This window comes from Pseudorasbora parva, chromosome 16 (genome assembly GCF_024679245.1).
Source record: "Pseudorasbora parva isolate DD20220531a chromosome 16, ASM2467924v1, whole genome shotgun sequence".
NCBI classification, from domain to species: Eukaryota; Metazoa; Chordata; class Actinopteri; order Cypriniformes; family Gobionidae; genus Pseudorasbora; species Pseudorasbora parva.
Window position 1 is genome coordinate 43,044,996 of NC_090187.1, and position 20,174 is coordinate 43,065,169.

General features: G+C 40.5%; 1 protein-coding gene across 1 annotated transcript; it reads right to left on the reverse strand.

Annotated features, from left to right (window-relative positions):
• Positions 1–269: 269 nt before the first annotated feature.
• Positions 270–19,309, reverse strand: gpib (glucose-6-phosphate isomerase b). Its single transcript, XM_067419107.1, has 18 exons — positions 19,106–19,309; positions 18,639–18,729; positions 18,475–18,543; positions 17,229–17,348; positions 16,520–16,603; positions 16,128–16,274; positions 15,382–15,453; positions 11,785–11,829; positions 10,613–10,666; positions 9,677–9,737; positions 9,545–9,588; positions 7,869–8,021; positions 7,654–7,783; positions 7,486–7,562; positions 6,035–6,163; positions 5,589–5,664; positions 5,446–5,512; positions 270–767 (listed from the first exon to the last, which is right to left on the reverse strand). The coding sequence occupies exons 1-18, from the start codon at positions 19,222–19,224 to the stop codon at positions 644–646; spliced, it is 1,662 nt and encodes a 553-aa protein (XP_067275208.1). The 5' UTR covers positions 19,225–19,309; the 3' UTR covers positions 270–643.
• Positions 19,310–20,174: the final 865 nt, after the last annotated feature.

Below are 20,174 nucleotides of genomic sequence, written 5' to 3' on the forward strand. Positions count from 1 at the left end.
TTCATCAAAAGTGCTGAGATGAGATTTTGTGTCATCTATATGGTCAGGAGAAAAAAATAAGTTTTGTGGGGGGTGGCTCATCTTACCCTATATAGTAGGCGAAACACAAATGTGACAAAATGTATGTGGGATACAGTGTGCATTTACATTTATGGATTTGGAAAATTCTTATATCCAAAGTAAGTTAGGTTAAACATCATCAGTTCATGTATAGAGTTCACACAATGTACTGCTCAAATAGTGCTCGTTTGATGTCAAGAAGTCACAGAAGTTGTGCAAAGTGATTTATTTTGGAAAAAAGGTTCCCACTTGTGATGAAAACAGAAACTTTTGTGAAGTACAAACTGAAAAATACGACATTTCACCGAGTTTGATGTAAAACAAAGATAGTAATATATCTTGATTTAGCTTTTTTATTATGCATAATCATAAATTAACACAATACTGCCTACTTATGGTTATACAATTATAGTTTGATTGTCTGTTAAATATACACTGCATTATTATTTTAAAATCTAATGAAAATGTTGGTGCAGTTTTCAGGCAAGCCTCATCTTTGGGCCGTGTGCTTTCAGAAAGTTGCTGTAGTTTTGGGGTGCAGCAGGGGATCATGGGAACAGTGAAGCTTCACTTCATGGTTCTTTCAAGCAAAGTTCTTCTTGAGGAAGTTGATGAGGCCGTTGGTGGATGAATCGTGGGAGCTGACCTCGGCAGAATCCTGAAGCTCAGGTTCGATCTGCTTCGCCAGCTGTTTCCCGAGCTCCACGCTGAGTTTAGAGAGGACACGGACAGTCATTATGCGTGAATATGTTTTAGTTTATCATTGTTTTCATGGACTTTTAGTTTGCTTATTATTTCCTGTGTTTCTGTATGTTTTGATTGGTTGTCATGGTTACTCGTTGTTTCATTGATTTCTCACACCTGCTCCTGGTTTAGATCATCAGTTCTCTGTGGATTGCCCTCAGGTTAGTTTGTCTGGTGTTGGATATTGCGTTGTTCCTCGTGTTAGTTCATTTTCTTTTGGGATTTTTTTAAAAGCGCCTTCTTCCTCATCTTGACCGTGACAATTATAGAGACGGGTGCTAAGAAAACATCTTACATTTTCATTTAGTTTAATGGAAATGTATGTAAGAAATGTATTTCAATTCATCATAAAATGACCCTGATATGTCACTAGACATTAAGGGTGCGTTCACACTTGTCATGTGTGGTTGGATTAAAACGAACCCTGGTGTGATTGCTCGTTTAGTGCGGTTCATCTGAACATATGTGAACGCTGCCATCTGAACCCTGGAGCGCACCAAACAAGCAGACCGAGAGCGCTAAAAAGATGAGTCTCGGTCCGCTTCCGAACCAACTCTGGTGCGGTTCGACTGATATATGAACGCAACACGGACCAAAAACCGGACGTAATATCGCAAGATGAGACGCATAGTCAGCTGATTTGACGACGCGGAGAGATCGGTGTATCCAGAATGAGTAACGTTAACGTCAGAGGGCAAACGTGGAGCAACGAGGAAGAGCCTCATCAATATTTGGTCCGACGAGCATGTTTCGAAAATGCTAGAAAAAACACACAAAAAGCAAACCTGGTTCTTCTCATCAGAGGACCTGTGCTGCCCATTATTATCCGGTACAGACGACAGAACGGCCGTCTCTTTTCTGCACAACGGAGGAAATCCTGCAGCTGTTTTGAATGTTTTGAACATTTTATGAGCTCTTCATGAGTTCTCAGCTGGTAAAATAATGCCATACGCATAAAATGATGGCGTTTAATCAGCACACAGCGTTGTTCTGAATGTTCAGTAAGCAGCTCCTTCGTCATATAAGCCGACCAATCAGGTTGTGAGCGTCTCCCTGAGCCTTTGGTTCGGTAACTTTAGGTTCGCTGTTAAAAATGCCAGTGTGAACGCTAAGCGGACCAGGACTATATGTTATGTTTTTGTTTTTTAGTCCGGACCAAACGAACCAAACTAACCGAACTACAAGTGTGAACGCACCCTAAGAAATCATGTTAATTTCAAATACTTCTATCACTGAAAATAGCCGTCCGGTCAGGATATTGTCATTTTAAAGTTGTTGTTGCAGCCCTCAACTCATGTTGATGATGACATGTTGTGTTTTGGCCTGAAACTCCGCCCTCCACCTATCGACCAATCACGAAGTCAGTAGTGTATCAGCATCCGGGTTGCCAGATCTAGTCTAGAGGAGTTTTGTAGTCATCTAGGTAACTAGATAAGATCTCTAGTTACCTCAGCTACAAACGTTCCTGCTGGATCCTGCAGCCAATCTGGCAACCTCGAGTCAGGGGGGAGGGGGAGAGGGAATAACCTGCAGTACCAGTTTTGGCCACAATCTTACATACACTTCCTTTAACTTGATGTACTAAACTATCGAGATGGTAGACATGAAGCTTTTCAAAACTCTGAATCAATTGAACCAATTCTCTTGGTTCAAGAGAATTGAGAATGATTCAAGAGAATGATTTAGTGATTCAAAGTGCTGGTAAAATGTGTAACTGCAACGAAAACTTGTAACATTAAAACACCTTTTACAAATCATTTGCAAATGTTTCTTTAAAGTTTAGTATATCAAATGGATTCTACATATCATCAAACATAATTAATTATGAAGTGTTTGTATAAAATGTGCTTTTTGATTAATTTTTGGGCTTGTTTTGTGTTTTTTATGAAGCTACTCAGACCAATAAGAGACAATTAACTATGCTCATTTTTTTATTATACAAATGTGTCATTACAATCGTCTACTACTTTATAGAACTGATCCAAGATCAGGTAATAACCATATTAACAATGGTTTGTGGATTCACGGAGCTCACTGCCCCCTAAAGGAAAACCATTGAAATGTTCTAACTTTTCTAAACAGTTATTACTAAAATCATGTGACTTGGGCATTTTGATACCATACGTGCTCCAAATCACTGATTCAAAATAAAAGATTCAAAGCTTCAGAAAGCAAAAAACATCCATCACTATTAAAGGTGCACTATATAACTTTTCCATCCGCTAGAGGGCGCCTATTCAAAACAAAGGCGTAGTTTGATGACGGCAAGTTTGAGCGCGCCTGTCCGAGGGAGTCGGCTGTCAATGGCGTCATATCCATGTTAGCCTCGGTTTCGGTTTTATTCTGGAGAAGCGCTTTACTCTCACTGCATCTTGTGACATGTGGTCTTCACCTCACAGCCGGTGGGAAAGAATCGGGACAGGACTCGGGCAGAAATCACGTTGATGGATGTGATTATTAATGTTACTGTAGTGTGAAGCAGAGCAGGAGCGAGTGTTGAGGAGCTGAGCGATATGGAGGACCAAATTACTCAAAATGAAATAATTAAATAAATAATGAATTCAATTAAACAACAATTAAATATACCAGTTTATTCTAAAAAAATTAAAAAAAATAATTTAATAATGAAACAATTAATTTGATAAAATATTAATTAAATAATTAATTTAATAATTAAACAATTAATTTAATTAAATATTAATTAAAGAATTAAATAAATAGCTAAATGTATCTATTTATTTTGTAAAATTACATGAAATTGTTTAATATATTTCACAATTACCTCTTCCACACACACTCTTCCAAATAGATACAAATACATTTTTTCATTATTAAATGTGCTTTTTCAAAAATACGTTTTTCATAATAATAGAGGACATTTCATGAATGCCAATCAACAGGCAGTGGGCGGAGCTTGGCGCTGATTGGATAATCCTTTCAGATTGATTACTTTTTTCTGTCTGGGTCTGGCAATTGGCAAAGGGAAATTGGGGAATTGACTGGAAATTAATATGGCGGTAGGAATTGATCAAGATAAAAACGCACTGCCTTAAACACAACCACTCATAGTTTTCAGGTTTTTAGAAAATTCAATAAGGTCAAAATACATTTTCAGTAACAAGTAAGAAAAGAGAAGCACCCTTGGTGTTCCGTGATGTCATCACCACACACAGATGGATTTGTCATGTCTGTCAACTCTTCAACTTTAAACCAATCAGTGCCAAGCTCCACCCACTGCCTGTTGATTGGCATCTGTGAAATGTCCTCTATTATTATGAAAAAAATCTTTGGGAAAATCGTGCTTTGGAAATGCATGATTCGTCAAATAAGCGTCATTCGTAAATGCAGCATATTATTATGAAAAACGTCTTTTTGAAAAAGCACATTAAATAATGAAAAAAAAGAGTTTTAAACATAAAAAATGTGGAAGAGGTCATTGTGAAATATATTAAACAATTTAATGTAATTTAAAATAATAAATAGATACATTTATTTATTTATTGAATTAATAATTAATGAAATTAATTAATTATTTAATTAATAATTAAATTATTTCAGAATAAACTGGTACATTTAATTGTTGTTTTATTGAATTCATTATTTATTGAATTATTTCATTTTGAGTAATTTGGTCCTCCATAGAGCGAGGCCGCTGGAGCGATTGTTAATGAGATGAACAACACACACACATCACGAGCAGTGGGACTTTTACTATGCCACAGTCGCCGGCGCCATTTCCGCTTTTCCAGGAATCGTGAGTGTGAGGTAACGCAGCTCTGTTTATCATATCAGACACATCTGAGTGTGTTTAAATGATGTTCTGACGTTACTCTGTGCGTTCACTCAGCAGCTGCTGTGACACTTGTTCACACTGCAGTGAGAGTAAAGCGCTGAATAAAACCGAAACCGAGGGGAACGCAGATATGACACCATTGACAGGCGACTCCCTCACACGTCCCGGTTCATTGATTAAAATAGCAATTTTCTCACGATTTACAAATAGTTGGACACATTTGGGATAGTGTAAGTAAATACTTAACAAAACAAAATATATAACACTGTTTTTTGGACATAGTACTGAAAAAATGTTACATAGTGCACCTTTAAAAATGACGAAAACTAAAATGACTGGAATTTTGACAAAAATTATTAAAACAAACTAATACTAAAATAACACTGCTCTTGTAATAAGACTACTTTAGCAACACAACACATTTAACAAATCAAACTTGAGTCAAACAACAAATTTTTTTATGTGAAACATTCAAGTTATCAAGTTATTATAGTCAATTAAAACAAAAATTACAAGAAAAAATAAAACAAAATGTATATAAAACACACTTATTTTATTTCAGCTAGTTGCCAATAAAACATTTCTAATTTTAATTCAGTTTAACTTAATACACTAAAATAACTCAAATTAAAACTGAAAAAAAGAAAATAAAAAACTAGGCATAATAATAATAATAATATAAAAATATAAATATAATAACTTTTTTGTAAATATAACATAAAATATAATAATTAAACAATAAAATATACAAATTAAAGCTACTTTACAATATTAATCAGAACTAATAATACTAAAATAACACTGGTCTGGTAATAAAACACACGAGAGGCATGCATTGGTCGACTCACCCCCACTGATCGAAACTGTTGATTTCCCACATGACGCCCTGAATGAAGATCTTGTGTTCGTACATGGCTGTTGAGAGAGGTCAGAGGTCAGGCTTCTGCACATCTGATGATACCTTATACATTTAAAACCGCTTTTAACCCACCAATCAGCACGCCCAGAGTATACGGAGACAGCTTTTTAAAGATGATGGAGTTTGTCGGCTTGTTTCCTTGGAATACCTGGACACAGACGGATAGATGATGTTTTACTCCAACAACCAGAATACAGCCGTGTTCAAAAATTGCTTAAACTGCAAAAATTGCAATATACACTGTATTCTAAAACAGTGCATTATGCAATGATATCAGTTCAAACAGTAGTAGTCTACATTGTTACTCTTCAATATGCTGCATGTGATTTGCACATTTAATAACTGTTAATTAACGGTCGATAAAGTTAAAATGACGGGTATATCATGTATACAGAAAATCCCCATTCTGTGCAGATTATGCAGGAGTATTCAGAGCAGGGCGGTGGTGTTTCTGGGGTGTAGTGGGATTGGGGTCCTGTAGGGGTCAGTATAAGCTAGTGGTTTCTTTATATTCTCACTTTGTGTGGCAGAATTTTCTCTAGTTTTTCTCCGCTCAGTCCTCCGGCTTCCAGCTCTTTCTTCGCCTCTTCTGTCGTCTTTCCCTTCATCAGCGCCTCCGTCTGCGCCAGGAAGTTCGCCACCAGGATCTACAGGTCGTCACATTTATTTATATAGTGTTTTATGCTGTACAATATAGATTGCATCAAAACAGCTTCACATATAAAACAGGAAAATAAGTGTTAAAGTCACCATGAAATCAAAATAATATTTAATAACTTCCCCTCCCGCTCTCTCTCATCTCTTCTCTGATGATGAGGGCGGGGCCACCTGTCACTCACATGAGATCCACCAATAGCAAACCAGAACCATCCAATTAATTCCTGCAGACACAATCAAGCCCCGCCCTCCAATTGTTCTTGTCTGAGAAGCGTGTCACTCGGATATACGGCACAATAGAGAGGAAAAGACTCAGTTTCATGCTTTTTGTGATTTATTGGTGTATCAGAACTCAACATATGCCTCGGCCCTCTCCCATACCTAAAATACATATTTTACAATCACCATTATGCATTACATACAATTTTAACTCACTATATAGTAGTAATCATAAACTGACTGTTTTCATAAAGGAGCTCAAAGCATGCTCAAAGACTTGGGTCATAGTTATGATTTTTGAAGTCATAATTTCAACTTAATCGAGTTAGTATGTCATAACTTATGACTTAGTATGCCAAAACCAGCACTATTTATGACATACTATGTCATAATTGTGATTTTTAAAGTCAGGATTTCAACTTTTTATAGTTGTGATTTCATCTCAATTATGACAAAAATTACACTATGATTTTTGTAGTCATATTTTTTTATTTTTCCTCTTATAATTGCGTCATAATTTATATCATAGCTATGACTTTTTATATATTTTTTAATGTCATAATTATGCCTTAATGTCATCATTTCGACTTGAATCTCATAATTATGAATTAGTGTCATAACACACTCAGACTTAATATGTCAAAACTCGTACTAATTATGACTTAGTGTCGTAATTTTAACTTTTTGTTGTAATTATGATTTCTGAAGTCATCATTTTTTTATGTCATAATTATGACAATGCCATAGTTTCAAGTTTGTCACAATTGTGACTTTTCAAAGTCGTGATTTCAACTTAGTATGTCATAACTTTGACATTTAATGTCATAATTATATTTAATATCATAATTATATCATAAATTACTTAGTATGTCAAAACTAATTTTGATTAAGTCTTAATATATCACGATTTCGACTTTTTTAAGTCATGATTTTGATTTAGTATTTTATTTTAATTAAGATTTTGTTGTGTCAATTAAAATCTTACAACTTTGTCATAATTTCAACTTTTCATCTCATAAATATGCAGATTTCCCAGAGCATGATTTGTTTTCGGTCATGGCTGTAATGGCCATCAGACCCTGCAGTGCGGTACCTTGTGGTGAAGGCTGTTTCTGATTGGATGTTGAGTCTGGGCAGGAATGAGGAAGTCAGCAGGAACCATTCGAGTTCCTGTTGAGGAGACAGAAGGGTCAGACAGAAGCGTGTTTTACCCAAACACACGGTGTTGTGTGTGTGAGATTGTGTAGGTCAGCGACTGAACCTTGGTGAATGAGCTGGTAGAAAGCGTGCTGGCCGTTAGTTCCCGGTTCACCCCATACGATCGGCCCGGTGTGATAGTTCACCTGGCTCCCCTTAGTAGTGATGTACTTTCCATTAGACTCCATGTCACCCTGTGAAATCACAGCATCAGATATCCCATTTATTGAGAATGTAGACAGACTCTGCACAGGAGTGTGTTTTCTGTCCGCTCCGCACCTGTTGGAAGTACGCAGCGAAGCGGTGCATGTACTGGTCGTACGGCAGAAGGCACTGCGTCTCCGCCTGGAAGAAGTTGATGTACCAGATGCCCAACAGAGCGAGCAGCATGGGTGCGTTCTGATCCACAGGGGCCGTGCGGAAATGAGTGTCCTGCCAGAGAGTTCATGCAAGATATTAGCACAGCGAGGACGCATTATATTGATCAAAAGTCACAGAACGTTTTTAGAATGTCACAAATATATGCAATTCTGTTCATGAAAGAATCCTGAAAAAAAGTTTACATATAAATCTGACCTGTTTTCAATACTGACAATAATCATGCATTTTTCTTGAGCAGCAAATCATCATATTAGACACTGAAGACTGGAGTAATGCTGAAAATTACATGGAATAAATTACACTTTACTATACATTGATCAGGCATAACATTACAGGTGAAGTGAATAACACTGATGATGTCTTCATCACGGCTCCTGTTAGTGGGTGGGATATATTAGGCAGCAAGTGAACATTTTGTCCTCAGAGTTGATGTGTTAGAAGCAGGAAAAATGGGCAAGCGTAAGGATTTGAGCGAGTTACAAGGGCCAGATTGTGACGGCTAGACGACTGGGTCAGAGCATCTCCAAAACTGCAGCTCTTGTGGGCTGTTCCCGGTCTGCAGTGGTCAGTATCTATCAAAAGTGCTCCAAGGAAGGAACAGTGGAGAACCGGCCACAGGGTCATGGGCGGCCAAGGCTCATTGATGCACGTGGGGAGCGAAGGCTGGCCCGTGGGGTCCGATCAAACAGACGAGCTACAGTGCATCGCAGTTTGTTGCGTATGGGGCGGCATAGCCGCTGACCAGTCAGGGTGCCCATGCTTTGGGCAATGTTCTGCTGGGAAACCTTGGGTCCTCCATCCATGTGGATGTTACTTTGACACGCTCCACCTACCTAAGCATTGCTGAGACCATGTTCAGCCTTTCATGGAAACGGTATTCTGGTGGCTGTGGCTCTTCCAGCAGGATAATGCTCCTGACACAAAGCACAAATGCTTCAGGAATGGTTTGAGGAGCACAACAACCAGTTTGAGGCGTTGACTTGGCCTCCAAATTCCCCAGATCTCAATCCAATCGAGCATCTGTGGGATGTGCCGAACAAACAAGTCTGATCCATGGAGGCCCAACCTCGCAACTTACAGGACTTAAAGGATCTGCTGCTAACATCTTGGTGCCAGATACCACAGCACACTTTCAGGGGTCTAGAGGAGTCCATGCCTCGACGGGTCAGGGCTGCTTCGGCAGCAAAAGGGGACCAACACAATATTAAAAAGGTGGTCATAATGTTATGCACGATCTGTGTATATTCATGCTATTTTACATTGTGAGATTTCTTTCAAAAATATTACAAAATCTTATCAGCCCCATACTTTTGAACGGCTGGTCATTATACAAAAATATTTCACTTTGAATTCAAATATTTTAATTCAGCACATTTTTATAGTTTGACATTGATATCCCAAGCCTCCATTGCTAATTCCAAAATGTTCGCCACTGATAGCAGACTAATGTGGTTATTAACTGCGTTTCCCTGAAAATAATTGCCTTAAAACGTTCGTCAACCAATCAGATTCAAGCATTCAACAGCCCTGTAGTATAAATACTGATAATGCCATTCTTCACTAATCAAACCCACCATCCAATGAGCTCCAGCCAACAGCTTCTCAAAGTTCTCGTATCCTGCGACAGATGAGATCAGACAGACGCTTGAGAATCTCTCACACTCATTGGCTGTCTTTATGAGACACTGTCACATGATAACACTCACCGATATGAAGTGCGATAGACAGTCCAATTGCAGACCATAAGGAATATCGTCCACCGACCCACTGCCAATGAATAAACAAATCTGATAAGGCACAATACAGAACTGCAATCGTTTTATTCTGTGTGATTTTTGTATTATTAAGCCCTGTTCGGACAGGATTAGTTTAACATGGGGACGTGCGGGTAAAGTAATTATTACCAGAGGTTCTCTGTGATTTTAGTCCGGTCCGAATGTGCCATCTCGGCAATCATTACGGACAATGTCAGTGAAGATTACCGAGACTTTTACCTTCTGTAAAAAGGTCCGGAAAAAGTTGCCCCTCCATCTTGAAAGTACATTAGCCAAAGAGGGACATACCCATAAATTCAAGCTTCGCTTTTCGCGTTTCAACACTCAATGGCACTCATTGACGAGGTCAAACTGGAAGCCATGTTAATCTTGGACTAAATCGACCACCGTATAGGAGTTAAAATGAAATTTTAATTGAGAGGAACAGAAACTAATACTCACTGGATGGTCATATACCTTTATACCGCTAAATGGGGGAAAATAACACAGTGTAGCTTTAATATTAGAGACGTCCTGAGGTAAAATTACTTTACCCCCACCTCCCCATGTTAAACTAATCCTGTCCGACCAGGGCTTATGATGTTCATTAAAGTTGTCACATCAAGCTTTTCGAGAGCGGGCAGTGTCCATAATAAACGGGATCGTAAGGAACCTTGCCCTTTAAATATCAACAATGTGAGTAAAAGTAGACCGTCGGCCTTTACAGTGATCCAGGCTTTGAGTGACCTCTGCTGGGATAAGGTCAGGATCACGAATAACTGAGACTCTGGTTACCAGCAGCTGCTGCCGAGAGCGTCCAGACACCTACTTCACAGGTCAAACCACTACGGCAAAAATAGCTCAGGCCCTCGACAGAACGACACTCACGTCCCAAAACTCAAACATGTTCTCCGGGTCGATGCCGAAGTCCTTCACTTTGGGCTGAAACACACAATGGAAGAAAGTTGGTCTCAGAACTTTAAAAAAAAGATGTAATATTTTCAAATGTCTGCTTTTAAAGGGGACATGTCATGTTTTTATTGTTTATGTTTCTCCCTGAGGTCCTTAATATAACACTGAGTGATTAGTCATAATTTGCTCATAATTTAGTCTCTTTGACTAAGCTGTATCTTTAAACTAAAATACTAGTGAAAATAGTAAAAGTTTAACTGGAAGAACATATGCAAATAGAAACTAATTTAAAATATAATAGATGCTAAAATAAAACTGTATTTAATGCATTTTACAAGTGAATCTTTTAAAATAAATGATGTTCTTTAATGATTTGATCTAAAGCTCGTGTGCTGTATAATAAATCTTGCTTTGCCTGGTCTTGTGTTTTTACGTGGAAAAGTGTTTGCTGTTTAGCTTCAATAAATGTTTGTTTTGGATTTTTTTGATTTTTAAAAGTTATGATTTAATATGTATATTATAGTATGATTTTAGTATAGTATATGATATGATTTAATAGTATAATAGTTTCATAGTGTGGTATAATATACATTTTATTATGTTATTATTTTATTAACATAATAAAATAATATATCTTCGTTCATTTATTAATTTGTTCAGTTCTTTTTTCTTTTATTATTTTAAAATATAATTTTAAATTGTTTATTTATTGTTCATTTATTATTATTATTTCTTTACGTTTCTTTATCTATGTATTTATTTTTTATTTTTCTGCTCTTTTTTATTATTGTTATTATTACTATTTATTTATTTTAAAAATATTATAGATTTTTTTTTCTTTTGATTAATTGAGTTGTGTCATTACAGTCATATCCACTCCCACAGATCAGCTTTATTTACACTAATGACTGATAGTTTAAGAAAACTTGTTTATAAGAAGGCTGTGTATCCGAAACGCGTAGATCTACACATTAACCTTTTTTAAATGATTTGGCCAGTTTATTAAAGGCTTTTTACTTCACGCGAGTGCCTTGGAGTATTTCATCTTCATAAAATAGATTAATATGATGTAATATGAAATGTTTTCCTTCTAAAAATGTCATTCCTGATGATATGAGCCCTTTACGACTAAACTAGAATGCACTTACTCCATTGGTAGAGAGCGCCACGAAATGCTTGGCAACTGCAGATTTCTGTGAGAATGATAAAAATGACAAATGCATCAATGCATGACACCGGCGTCTCACACACATCTCACACTGGCGTCTCACACACACGTCTCACACTGGCATCTGACACTGGCGTCTCACACACACATCTCACACCGGCCTCTCACACACACGTCTCACACTGGCATCTCACACTGGCGTCTCACACACGCGTCTCACACTGCAGTCTCACACACACGTCTCACACTGGCATCTCACACACACATCTCACACACACATCTCACGCACAGATCTCACACTGGCATCTGACACTGCCGTCTCACACACACATCTCACACTGGCGTCTCACACACACGTCTCACACTGGCGTCTCACACTGCCTCACACTGGCATCTCACACTGGCGTCTCACACACGCATCTCAAACTGCCTCACACTGGCATCTCACACTGGCGTCTCACACACACATCTCACACTGCAGTCTCACACTACCGTCTCACACTAGCATCTAACACACACGCGTCTCACACTGCAGTCTTTACACTACCGTCTCACACTACCGTCTCACACTGGCATCTAACACACACGCGTCTCACACTGCAGTTTTTACACTACCGTCTCACACTACCGTCTCACACTACCGTCTCACACTGGCGTCTCACACTGGCGTCTCACACACACATCTCACACTGGCATCTCACACTGGCGTCTCACGCACACATCTCACACTGGCGTCTCACACACACGTCTCACACTGCAGTCTCACACACACGTCTCACACAAATGCATCAATGCATGACACCGGCGTCTCACACACACATCTCACACTGGCATCTCACACACACGTCTCACACTGGCGTCTCACACTGCAGTCTTACACACACGTCTCACACTGGCATCTCACACACACATCTCACACTGGCGTCTCACACACGCGTCTCACACTGCAGTCACACACTACCGTCTCACACTGGCATCTCACTCACACTGGCGTCTCACACTGCAGTCTCACACACACGTCTCACACTGGCATCTCACACACACATCTCACACTGGCGTCTCACGCACACATCTCACACTGGCATCTGACACTGGCGTCTCACACACACATCTCACACTGGCGTCTCACACACACGTCACACACTGGCATCTCACACTGGCGTCTCACACACGCGTCTCAAACTGCCTCACACTGGCATCTCACACTGGCGTCTCACACACGCGTCTCAAACTGCCTCACACTGGCATCTCACACTGGCGTCTCACACACGCGTCTCACACTGCCTCACACTGGCGTCTCACACACACGTCTCAAACTGCCTCACACTGGCGTCTCACACACACATCTCACACTGCAGTCTCACACTACCGTCTCACACTGGCATCTAACACACACATCTCACACTGGCGTCTCACACACGCGTCTCACACACGCGTCTCACACTGCAGTCTCACACTACCGTCTCACACTGGCGTCTCACACTGGCGTCTCACACACACATCTCACACTGGCGTCTCACACTGGCGTCTCACGCACACATCTCACACTGGCATCTGACACTGCCGTCTCACACACACATCTCACACTGGCGTCTCACACACACGTCTCACACTGGTGTCTCACACACACGTCTCACACTGGCATCTCACACTGGCGTCTCACACACGCGTCTCACACTGCAGTCTCACACACACGTCTCTTACTGGCATCTCACACACACATCTCACACTGGCGTCTCACACACACATCTCACACTGGTGTCTCACACACACGTCTCACACTGGCATCTCACACTGGCGTCTCACACACGCGTCTCACACTGCAGTCTCACACACACGTCTCACACTGGCATCTCACACAAATGCATCAATGCATGACACCGGCGTCTCACACACACATCTCACACTGGCGTCTCACACACACGTCTCACACTGGCGTCTCACACTGCAGTCTTACACACACGTCTCACACTGGCGTCTCACACTGCAGTCACACACTACCGTCTCACACTGGCGTCTCACACTGCAGTCTCACACTGGCGTCTCACACACACATCTCACACACACATCTCACACTGGCGTCTCACACACGCGTCTCACACACGCGTCTCACACTACCGTCTCACACTGGCATCTCACACACATCTCACACTGGCGTCTCACACACGCGTCTCACACTGCAGTCTCACACTGGCGTCTCACGCACACATCTCACACTGGCATCTGACACTGGCGTCTCACACACACATCTCACACTGGCCTCTCACACACACACCTCACACTGGCATCTCACACTGGCGTCTCTCACACTGCAGTCTCACACTGCAGTCTCACACACACGTCTCACACTGGCATCTCACACTGGCATCTCACACTGGCGTCTCACACACACATCTCACACTGGCATCTCACACTGGCGTCTCACACACGCGTCTCACACTGCCTCACACTGGCATCTCACACTGGCGTCTCATACACGCGTCTCAAACTGCCTCACACTGGCGTCTCACACACACATCTCACACTGCAGTCTCACACTACCATCTCACACTGGCATCTCACACACACATCTCACACTGCAGTCTCACACTACCGTCTCACACTGGCATCTAACACACACATCTCACACTGGCGTCTCACACACGCGTCTCACACACTCGTCTCACACTACCGTCTCACACTACCGTCTCACACTGGCGTCTCACACTGGCGTCTCACCCTGGCGTCTCACACTGGCATCTCACACTGGCGTCTCACACACACATCTCACACTGGCATCTCACACTGGCGTCTCACGCACACATCTCACACTGGCATCTGACACTGCCGTCTCACACACACATCTCACACTGTCGTCTCACACACACGTCTCACACTGGCGTCTCACACACGCGTCTCACACTGCAGTCTCACACACACGTCTCACACTGGCATCTCACACACACATCTCACACTGGCGTCTTACACACGCGTCTCACAATACCGTCTCACACTGGCATTTCACACTGGCATCTCACACACACATCTCACACTGGCGTCTCACACACGCATCTCACACTGCAGTCTCACACTACCGTCTCACACTGGCGTCTCACACACACATCTCACACTGGAATCTCACACTAGCGTCTCACACACACATCTTACACTGGCATCTCACACTGGCGTCTCACACACACATCTCACACACGTCACACACTGGGGTCTCACACACAAGTCTCACTGGCGTCTCAAACGGGTCTCACACACTCTCACACTGGTGTCTCACACACACGGTTCACACTGGTGTCTCAAACGGGTCTCACACACTCACTCTGGTGTCTCATACACACGGTTCACACTGGGGTCTCACACACCTCTCACACTGGGGTCTCACACACGTCTCACACTGGGGTCTCACACACACTCTCACACTGGCGTCTCACACACGTCTCACACTGGCATCTCACACACACTGGCATCTCATACGGGTCTCACACACGTCTCACATGGGCGTCTCATACGGGTCTCACACACATCTTACATGCATCACACACACGCGTCTCACACACACGTCTCTGTAAGAAATGAGACTCACGTCTTTGGCGGCCTGCAGGAACCATTCCTTCGCTGATTCAGCATTTGTGATGGTTTCCTGAGTCGTGAATGTCTGAAGAAGACAAACGGACAACAAACTACACCTTTTTTCACAAAAACCTCATTGTGATGCATATTATAGTATTGATGTTATTAGCAAAATAACCTTTAAAGAGGACCTACAGTATTATATGTAATGTTTGAGCATGTAAGAGAAGAGCAAAGCTCCAGTTCTTCTCTCTATCAGTGTCAGTGTTTCTGAGCTCCTGAAACGCCTCCATTGTAGTCTTGAGTTTTCTTCCGTGAACCAACACGTCACAATATTCCTCATCATAAAAATTAATGCGCAAAATAAAGGGGCGGGCCTGGTTGAGTTAGTTAATTGTGTGTTGAAACTGACGGTTATGGTAAGGAGCGGAACATTTACCAAACATGCTGGAAGCGCTTGACCAATCACAACACAGTGCTCCAGCCGACCAATCAGAGCACATTGTGCTTGTCAGAAGGCAGGGCTTCATAGAGACAGGAACTAAACAGAGCGTAACTGACAGACTGGGACTAGACGAGCCGCAGCAATGGAGAATATGAGGAAATTATCAACATTCAAGCAGGAAAACCTGCTCTAGCAGAGCCCAAACACAACATCAAGACCTCTCATCATGGCCTCTTTAAATCGAGATATTATGGGATGTTTATTCCTCTTCTTGTTTGTGCTAATGCTGTTTAATATGTTCAGTTTCTGAATACCTTCGATGCAACGATGAAGAGTGTGGTCTCAGCGTTGAGTTCAGCCAGAGTCTTAGCGATGTGCGTTCCATCAATGTTCGACACAAACCAGACCCGAGGTCCGCCTTTAGAGTACGGCTTCAGGGCCTCTGTCACCATTAACGGACCCTGAAACACACGCACACACGCACACGCACACATAAATAAATTGATGTATTTAAAGCAAATATATAAAGTAACATTTATAGTATATTTATAATATTAATCTTTCACAGTGTACATATATAAACTATATAGATGCCTGTTAAATTTGAATGGGGGTCCTTGGCATTTGAAAACCAGTGATCTAGAACACCAAAACAGGGAGAATAGATACTAGAGTTAAAAAAATATATAGTTTTGATTTCACCAACCAGATCAGATCCACCGATGCCGACATTGACCACATCAGTGATGGATTTCCCAGTGTAACCCTTCCACTCGCCACTGCGGACTTTCTGTGGCGGGAAGAAAAAGACTCTGATGTTAAATGACAAAAACTTCATACACTACATGCGTAATTACATAGTGTATACGTGCATAGTGCGAAAACTTGTGTGTCCCAAATCGCAGTATGTTGAAATGAGTATTCCAAAGATACCCGCATGGCCTACTTTTTTGTGCATTGGACATGGACAAGGATTCGCTTGGAACTACAAACATGAATAAAAAGTGTTAAAAACTACAAATATGGCGGATATGCAAGTCCCACAGTTAAAGTCCTACTGAAGTGCCTTGAAATGCTCAGCATAATTCAATGTGTTGACGTAATTTCCACTGAAACAGGAATGCGGCAGGGCATAGAGCAGCTCCTCCACCTTTTTAAAACGGCCAATAGCATTTAGAATATATCACAGCTCGTCCAGAGCTGTTGATCTCAGTAAATAATGAATGTGCCAAACTCTTTTTTGTGTGAATACCTGTCTTTTGTTTTGTTTAATAAAGTGACTCCTGCATTTAGATCGGCTATGCTCTTCCTCAGCCCAAACACGACACCTGATCCCTGCTAAAATGTTTACTTGCTCAGTGTTTATCTGTATTTTTGAATAGCATCCCATGATTCCCATCAGATAGAATACTCACATGACAGAAGCCCTTCATCTTCTCCAGAACCTTGTTAACCTCTGGCATCACGTCTTTCCCGTCCACGTTTATGGGTGTGTTTGAGCGGTTCCTCAGGGCCACGTGGAGAACAGCACGGCCCTGTAGATGGCACAATCATCATGCAATGCTTACAGTTATGATTTATGCATTTGGCAACTTACATTGCATTAGATGTACACTATATTTCCAAAAGTTTTGGGAAAACACGCAGGCATCTTTAATGCCATCCCATTCTTAATCCGTAGGATTTAATATAGCAGCTTTGCAGCTCTAACAGCTTCAACTCTTCTGAAAAGGCTTTCCAGTGAGCAGTCATGTTGGGACAGGAAGGGGTCGTCCCTTTACTGTTCCCACAAAGTTGGGAGCATGAAATTGTCCAAAATGTCTTGGTATGCTGAAGCATTAGGAGTTTCTTTCACTGGAACTAAGGGGCCAAGCCCAACCCCTGAAAAAACACACCATACTCCCTCCTCCACCAAACTTTACACTTGGCACAATGCAGTCAGGCAAGTCTGTATCTCCTGGCAACCGTCAAACCCAGACTCGTCCACAGGATTGTCAGACAGAGAAGTGTGATTGGTCACTCCAAAAACGCGTCTACACTGCTCTAGAGTCCAGTGGCGGCTGCTTTACTCCACTGCATCCCATGCTTTGCATTGCACTTGGTGATGTAAGGCTTGGATGAGCTGCTCAAATGTTTGTAAAAGTGTCTGCATGCCTAGTGCTTGATTTATACACCTGTCGCCATGAAGTGATTGAACACCTTGGAGGGGTGTCCCAATACTTTTGGCAATATCATGTATAATTTAATCAAACCCTGACCCTGTTGCTGATCTACTAGACTGTATATAAGAATTTAGATTTAGATTTATGCATTTGGCAGACACTTTTATCCAAAGTGACTTACATTGCATTCAAGGTACACATTTTTACACATTTCCCTTGCTTTCCCTGGGAATCGAACCCATGACCTTGGCGTTGCTAGCGCCATGCTCTACTGGTTAAGCTACAGGAAAGCTACGCATTTAATTTAAAGCATTTTACAAGTGAATCTTATATTTTAAAATGTCAGATAAATAAAGAATAATTTATAGCACACAATATATTAAGTTCCCATAAATAAACACGTGTATGTCCAAACAGAGCTCGAACATAAACGCAGCAAATGGGATGTGTATTTGGGCATATGTTGATTTAAACCCAGACACACAAACATATGAAATACCTCAGTGAAATTAATCTTTTCTCCTGAGAACATCTTGTCTCTGGAGGCCTCCACACAGCGAGACTTTGCCTAGGATAAAGTCAATCAGAATATTTACTGTGGCACATCATATGTGAGAATAACCCTTTAATTCTCAGTAAACATTCATCTGTTCAAAACTTTACCAGCTCCACCAGCATCTTCAAAACCTCTTCATTTATAAGGTTCTTTGAGTAATCCAGCAAAATGTCTCCTTCATCTGTTTTTAATGTTAAGCTGTTAAAAGAATACAAACATCTGAACTCATGCAAAGCCTGTGAGATAGAGTTAAACTGATTTTATTTTTACTTTCAATATTTACATAAAAGAAAATAAATGCAATTTATAAATAAACACTAATAAAAAGCACAATCAAAGTAGCATTTACAATTTTGTCATTTTGTAAAGTGTACATTTTAAAAGTTATGAATTTGAATGTGGGCGGGGTTTAATGATGATTGACATGACCGTAAAATGCTTCGTAGCTACTTGACTCTGCCCACTAAATTTGCTGCACGATTTTTAAAGGTCAATTGCTATATTTTATGAAATAATTTGACTTTAAACCAATGACCCGCTTCATGCAGAATAGTTAAATACATAAATCAAGTACCTGAACTTTTGAAATCGATTTTTGTCAGCCTCGAACATCTGCCTCATGTTGAGATTCGCGGCTTTTGATTTGTACCATTTCTCTAGATTCTGGAAGTTTGGGTCGCTTGTCAGTCCCATCGTGATGCGTATCGGCCCGAACTTGTGTGTCTGTGTATGTATGTGTGTGTGTGTGTGTTAAAACCTCCGGCTGAACTGAACCCAAATGTCACAGATCCGCCTTATGAAGGGTGAAGAAAGCAGCTGACCTGCGAATCCCCCCCCCCCCTCTCTCTCTCTCTCTCTCTCTCTCTCTCTCTCTCTCTCTCTCTCTCTCTCTCTCTCTCTCTCTCTCAACAACAACACACACACACACAAAGATTTTTGTACCATTTTATCATAAAGTTATGTACCTCAATGTAAGCTCTTCTCTATATTTTATATAGGCCTAGAGTATTATGAATATTATGTATATTGCATTAACTCAATCAAATTTGGCCCCAAAAGTGCAAGCACACGCAAGCACGCACGCACACACACACACACACACACACACACACACACACACACACACACACACACACACAATATGACAAATATAACTGAACATTTGTGTCTGTATCTATCTATCTATCTATCTATCTATCTATCTATCTATCTATCTATCTATCTATCTATCTATCTATCTATCTATCTATCTATCTATCTATCTATCTATCTATCTATCTATCTATCTATCTATCTCTCTCTCTCTCTCTCTCTCTCTCTCTCTCTCTCTCTAGTTTGTTTAAACATTGAACACTAGGGGACACAGGAGTCCATCACATCAATTACACTCTAAATTTGTGGCTGAATAAAATAAAAAGCAATTATATATATATATATATATATATATATATATATATATATATATATATATATATATATATATATATATATATATAGTAAAACAATAAAATAAAAATAAAAGATACAATAAAAAATATTTTATTATAATACAACAAAAGAAAAATGAATAAAAGAATAAAAAACGATACAATAATACAAATGAGATAAAATAGAAAAAGAGAATAATAAATTAAAGAATTAAA

Excerpts from the sequence above, each read along its gene's own strand:
- gpib (XM_067419107.1), bottom strand. The coding sequence starts at position 19,224 with ATGGGACTGACAAGCGACCCAAACTTCCAGAATCTAGAGAAATGGTAC. Across the intron at positions 15,454-16,127 it reads TCTTCATCGTTGCATCGAAG|ACATTCACGACTCAGGAAAC; the intron begins GTATTCAGAAAC and ends TGTCTTCTTCAG. Across the intron at positions 6,164-7,485 it reads GAAACAGCCTTCACCACAAG|ATCCTGGTGGCGAACTTCCT; the intron begins GTACCGCACTGC and ends GACGACCTGTAG.